Here is a 6,538-nt window from a genome sequence, read left to right on the forward strand (position 1 = left end):
GGGGGGGGGGGGGGGGGGGGGAGAGTGGAGGAGAGGGATGAGAAGGCTTTGTGACAGGTGGGATGTGGGGAGAGCAGAGAGCCACGGGGGAGGACCACACCACTGGAACGATCTGTAGCAAGAATCTGTCTCTATGGCTGTAAAAGCCCTGAGGGCGAGTGGAGACCCTGTAGAATTGTGTAGTCTTCCCTTTCCATGGCTGACGGCCATGTTGGAAAGGAAAGACACTTCCTGGGATAAAGAGAGCTCCCATCGCTCCCACTATGTGCCTGTGAGAGCACTGCAGAGAACAAATGCTCAAAAGAAGTACATGTGGCTCAAATTACATTTGTCTTTTATACTGTATACTTCCCATATTACATCTCGAGTAAACGCACACCTAACATAGAACCTATATTGCATTCCACCTCTTGCACACCTAACCACACAGACACCACCGCAACAGAACAATTATTGCAGAACCACACACTGCAAACAAATGAAGGGCTTTTAAAGTCTAAAATTATTAAATAAAATTAAATAAAACTGAAAAAAAGAAAACACTGATTTCTGTTTTTGACGTATTGTTATGTGTGCAAAAGAATTTCTAAAGCAACGCACAGAAGATCAGGTTGGAAAGGATTCTATCAACTACCTATCAAAAGGCAAGAACAAAGCTCAACTTCTCTGAACACAGATAAAAGATGATTAGAGAGCACATAACAGCCAAATGTACTTTCATATGCTATCTTTGAAACAAAACTGTATTTTCAAGGTTTGTGGGGAATATCTACACGTACCACTTTGTCCTCTTTCTGGTTGTCAGACGACAACAAGCTCCATTCAATATCCAGTGGTCCAGAATCTTCAGGGGCCAGAGAGAACTGGCAGTCCAGCTTCACACTCTGACCACTGGCCTTCTCCATAGATGTCGGGCTCGTAGATGTAATCTCGAGACCAGAGGCCAGACCTGTACAGAAACATGTAAAAAGGTAAATTAATGTCAACACTGCAACATGCATGATAATAAAACAACCAGTACAACAGGGTTCCAGCACCCCGACGCATTTCCAGCGGTTTCTGCAGTGTTCACTTTATTCAATTTAAGACTTTTTAATACCCTTTTAAAATCACATTAAATGCTAATCTCTGACATACGTAATAACGATGATTAGGAAAAAACATCTAGACACTGTTAATTAGCCCAACATAATTTATAAGTTCAACATTTGTCCTGGCGAGATTTTACCTGGAATTTGATCTCTTGCCTTCCTCTCTAGCTTTGCCAACACACAGTCTTTCAATTTCAATTTATTTTATTTTTTTTTAAATAACAGAAGACCACAGACTGAATTCATTCAGAAGGTGACTCATTCAATTCAAGGTTTTCAGTCACGTATAATTCTGTTGGTTGCATCCAACTGTATCATTTAGATGCAAAGTTGATGAAAATTGTTTTGTAGTGACTTGCTTTACAGAAATATTTCCAGTCAGCTGTCAAATGTTTTGAGTTGGGGAACGTGTCACCCATAAAATAAATATGGCTACATCTTGTCTGAGAAGTAACTCCTAAAATATGCATAATGTAAATCATACAGTGAAAAAAAAAGATTAATAGAGCAGAATGTAGCTGAAGGAATGATAATAAAGAGGAACTGTAGCCCATCACCAAACTGGAGCAGACTCTTAAGCATTTATTCTTAGAACGAATAAACATAATTTCCTGGTGACATCAACTGGGTTAAGATTCTCCATTCAATAAGAGATTTAAGCCGCGGCAAGGAACACAGTCCATAGAGAATGGAGTTGTCACATGCTGCCTCGACACATTAAAATCCATCTGACAGCCTGCCACCTTCCAGTCAGCGTGCGGGGGGAGAACAGCTTTATATATAAAAAAAGAAATCACCACAATATGTTGCTGCTGAAAAAGCACTGTAAATGCAGAACAGTTATCACGTCACACAAATGACATCAAACACGTGGAACTGAAATTTTCTGCTGATACTAAAGAGAATTTTTTACTCCATCTCAAACATAAAAACCATAGCATTTTCCTTAGCTTCATCTGCATCTCATTTAACTGTTTTCACACTGACTGTCAGATAGAGCTGACTAATGTGCAATGATTGGTTCAACAGCAGACAAACCTGGCAACTGTAAACACTTAACCTGTTAAACCTCTTTTCTCTTCCTGGAAAGGTTTCTTTTTTGATTACAAGGTATCCATGTAAGACAAACCAATGAGAGCACATGCATCTATGCGAACACAAATGGAACTCCATTAACCAGTGTGCATTATGTATGTCGTACTGTAGTGCAGATGATTTGTACTAGGGCTACAATCACCCTTCAATTCTGTATGAGCTACAGAAACTTGCAGTCCCTTCCAACTTCCAACCCACCTGACCACTACCTTTGTTTTATTAATCTGACAATGTGGCAGGTGGCGGACATGAAGGAGGCCACTCAACAGAACAGCACCCGATGTTATGTTTCTATCTGCTTCTATTCTGCTTCTCACTCAAATATACAGTATGGGCAAGGTCAAGGTGACAATTATGGATATATACAAGTAAGAAACTGGAAAATTAAATTATTTCTTTTGTAGTGTTTGGGATATTGAGACAAAGAGGATGTTGCCAGCTGATTGTGTAAAGGAAGTTTCTAGATCCTGGCCCTTAGGGTAAGGAGGGTGTAAGCTACAGGCTGAGGTCCCTGCCGCATCTCATGTCCATCAGCTCATATTCTGCCTCAAACCTCACTTCTTGCGCCTGGGACAACTGAATGAAAATACACCGCAGAGGCTTTACGCACACATATAGAGAGTGACAGTCTCAGTCACACTCGCTATTGTTAAAGCTCAGAGCCTGTGAGCACTTGATATGGTCGCAAAGCACGAGCATAGTTTTATTCGCCGGCTGCCGGTGCTGCAGCTGATCGTTTCAGCCCACAGATTTTGACAGACGCCCTTGATGAGCGATCCATCGCCTTGAGCAGAGGCAAGAGAAACGAGGAGCAATATAGGGAGAACTGAGATATGTGTCTATCACTGTCAAAACGGATACACAGCTTGGCATCTGCATGACGGAAAGCTGTGTCAATTCATCAAGCACTTAAAGAAGCTGGGGCATTTTTCAAAGTTGCTTGGAAAGGGGAGAAAATTGCCTTCTGTGAGAAAAAGAAAGTATTCAGCTGGAACAATTTATTGGCAGGACTGGTTTCTCTGACGCAGTGCTCAAAATTAAGGATGTAATGTTGTCCCGGGAACAATATAAATAGCACCTGGGACACAAAGACACAGTGTCTAGGACAATTCTGGGACAGTAGAGAAATGTATTATTACAAATGAAATGGTTACGTTTACATGTCATGGAATATGTATCATTTTAATTGTTAAAATTTGAAAAATGTGAGCTGGCACCGGCACCAGCTCTACGCTACATCACAGCCGTGCTTACATACACAAAATCAATCCTAGAGAAAGACCAGTGTAGCAAACTTGTCAACCTTCTCGATTTCTATATTTAGCGATTTTCAGAACCTCTCAGCAACTTTATTTCTAAAAAGTGACTAATGACAAATCTTGTGACTTATTCAGACCATCAGGGAGTAGGTGAGGAATACAATCCAATATATTATATTGTAATTTATTCCTATGCATGCTGCTCAGAGTAATTGCAGTCCACAGCTTTTCTGCCAACAGTGCAGTGGTCTCTCCCTCTCCGCTTGCAGGCAGTCAGGTGTGGCACATGGGGCACGTTTGACCTTCTCTCTTAATCTTTCTCTCCAGATCTCTGGATTGGGGTTATGTTCCTATAGATTGTAAATATTTAAATAGTTTGTTTAATCTTCTCCGTTTATTTAAAACCTCCAATATACATTCAGGGCTGGGTATCATTTACAATTTTTCAGTACAGTATACCTTCAGTACTCCTTTTTCAATACCAATAATAAAAAGCTAATTTTAACAAAAGCAAATTACATGACACATTACGCTACAATTACTCACTTAAGAGAAGGAAGAAATGAAGAAAGTGATGGAATATCTGTACAGTACTGACCTATATAAAAATAGAAATAACTGTCAAAAGGAAAAATAATAATAAACAGCAATGGTAATAATACTTTATCTGTGCTAAAGAGCAGCTCGCCTGGGTCTGCCAACCATCCAACGTGTCAACTTGAGCCTTCAGAAATGCTCAACGCCAAAACGGCAAATGCCACAACAGTCAGCCCTGTCTCTGGGCGTAAACACTGTGTTTTTACTGAATGCCTATCGTTAGGCGGCCTGCTGCGTGCTTAGTGGCGGTACTGTTACCAATGACAAGGCATTTTTTGATACTCAGTAGTATCAAAGCAACTGGGTCCCTGTAGTGAATTTGTGATTATTTGGCTAAGTAATAATAATAATGTTTAAAGCGTGAGAAACAGGTTTGCATTTGCACTGGAAATTGCAGTGATGTATTTACTTAATAAACAGAAATAAACTATAAACAGTAACTTAACCAATGATTAAAAGAATAATGATTACTGACTGTGGCCAAGGACCTAGGATGATTGCAATTTTTTATTTAGATGAGTGCAGGGAAGAACTAGCAGCACTTCCATGGCAGACCAGAGGGTCAATGGAGTGACGCAGGTTACTGAAACAAAGTTAATAAACCATTTCATTATAAAGAATGGAATAAAAGGACTTCAATTTGGGACGTTTGTGGGGCACTGAGGGAAAAAGTTAGCTTGATCTCTGCTCTCACAGATAATAAAGGACACTGCCTCATGTACTTGTTAAATCAATGACGGACCTCTGAGGCAGCGATTGTTTCAATTACAATTCAGCCCCACCAAATGGGAAAAAGTGCCATTTCAGGATATCATCTCTTCTGCTGGTTTGCTTATAAACCTGCCTGTCTGGTGGCTCACGTGACAGTGGTGGCAAGGCAGAGGAACAAACACCATGAGTTTAATGTAAGGTTACTTCCACATTCAACTACAAGCTATTGCAAGTATAAAGAGACTATTGGGCTGGTCTCATAAAGTACAGTAAATATGCAATTATACGAGGCATGCAGACGATGTTAAAAAGGTCCTGAAAATAAAAAACAATTCTCCAAGTCTTCTTCTTATTATGAGTGAGAATTTTAGTTATTTTTCATGAGAGATTTCTGTATTTGTGTTTGTGTCCTTGCTTATTCTCCCTGCTTCGCTTTGGAAAAAGGTGACAGCGATGTTGCATATTTCTGTGCACCACTGTCAACTCAATCCGATCAAACCACACCCCACACAGTCCTGATGAGGGAGACTCGAGTTTCTGGAGTGTTATACTCCAAAAACTTTCAAGGTTATAGAGAAATATGTAAGATTAAGTTTTAAGGGGCTTTCAAAGTCAAAACATACAATCAAAGAATCCTAGTAATATCAATAAGATACATGCCTCTTACATTATATGCGACACCATCCTTACCAACCAAGGCATCTGTGAGAATAAAAAGTGCCACATTTTTACATCCAGATGGCCATCTTTTCCATGAAATGTAAATCACTATAATGGAAACAAGTTCAGTAAAAATAAATCCTTTTAATCGTTCGAATAAAAAGTAAATTGAATGGGGAGGAAGAAGGGAAATGAGTCCTGATAGAGATTATGTCAGGGCAAAGGCAAACCCAGTCAAATAAATGGCTGCCATCTTAACAACAATGTACCGTACGACATAAAGACATGGATTGATCCACATAAAGTCCACAAAAAAACATTTTCAAACATGCTGAAGTATTAATTTCTAGAAGTTTAAAGCTAGTTTGCTTCATCAGGACACTGTGGGTGTGGTTTGATTGACAGTGGTATGGTAACGTGAGAAAATGACCCCAAAACCGTCTGCGAATTTGATTCAAATGTTCTCAAAACCTGGTGAATAGAAGTACATAAGAACACATTTTTGTCACTTAATGTCACAAATAAGTAAAAACAACAAAGGTGATAAAAAAATATGGAATGTCTCTTAAATACAACCCTAAATGAAAACTAACCGCGATATGGCAATTTAGATGACTGTTGTTTGGAACAAACCCTATGGAGGAGGATTAGGACATAACTGTCTGGAAGAAAAACATCCCCTGGCACTGGCTGCTCATAGTGGAATAACACAAATAACCACACAGGCATGCTCATAAAGGCAGCTCAGGGTTAATCAGTAACTACCAGCTATCAACACTTACTGTACAGTGTGTGAACCCTGGAGCACGTGACTGAGCAGAAATGATCTCACAGAGCTCAAAGTCTCTGCTACAGTGAGAGCGCACTTCATGTAATTACTGGCTTATATAGGGTGACCGTTCGTCTTTATTTAGAGTAATAGCACCAGAGCTGAAGCACACTGGCCTTCTACATTGAAGGTAATATAATGGGCTGATAAGAGAGACCATCATTACAGTCCAAGGAAAACTATGAAAAATAGACTGTTGGTAAATGCAGTCATGCATGTACACCAGACACACCATTTCCTTAAGCTCAGTGTTTGCTTTTGTAGTAAGGATATGTGTCCTACTGTGTGTGTGTGTG

General features: G+C 39.8%; 1 protein-coding gene across 1 annotated transcript in view; it reads right to left on the reverse strand.

The window, feature by feature from the left end:
- The window catches only part of cxadr (CXADR Ig-like cell adhesion molecule), a 31,505-nt gene that overhangs the window by 10,492 nt on the left and 14,475 nt on the right, over positions 1-6,538 (reverse strand). The window contains exon 2 of the mRNA XM_035667075.1: positions 780-949. Coding sequence (XP_035522968.1) covers positions 780-949 — 170 coding nt within the window. The remainder of the gene's footprint in view (positions 1-779; positions 950-6,538) is intronic.

This window comes from Morone saxatilis, unplaced genomic scaffold (genome assembly GCF_004916995.1).
Source record: "Morone saxatilis isolate NCDOM2014 unplaced genomic scaffold, NCSU_SB_2.0 Contig20, whole genome shotgun sequence".
Classification (NCBI taxonomy): Eukaryota; Metazoa; Chordata; class Actinopteri; family Moronidae; genus Morone; species Morone saxatilis.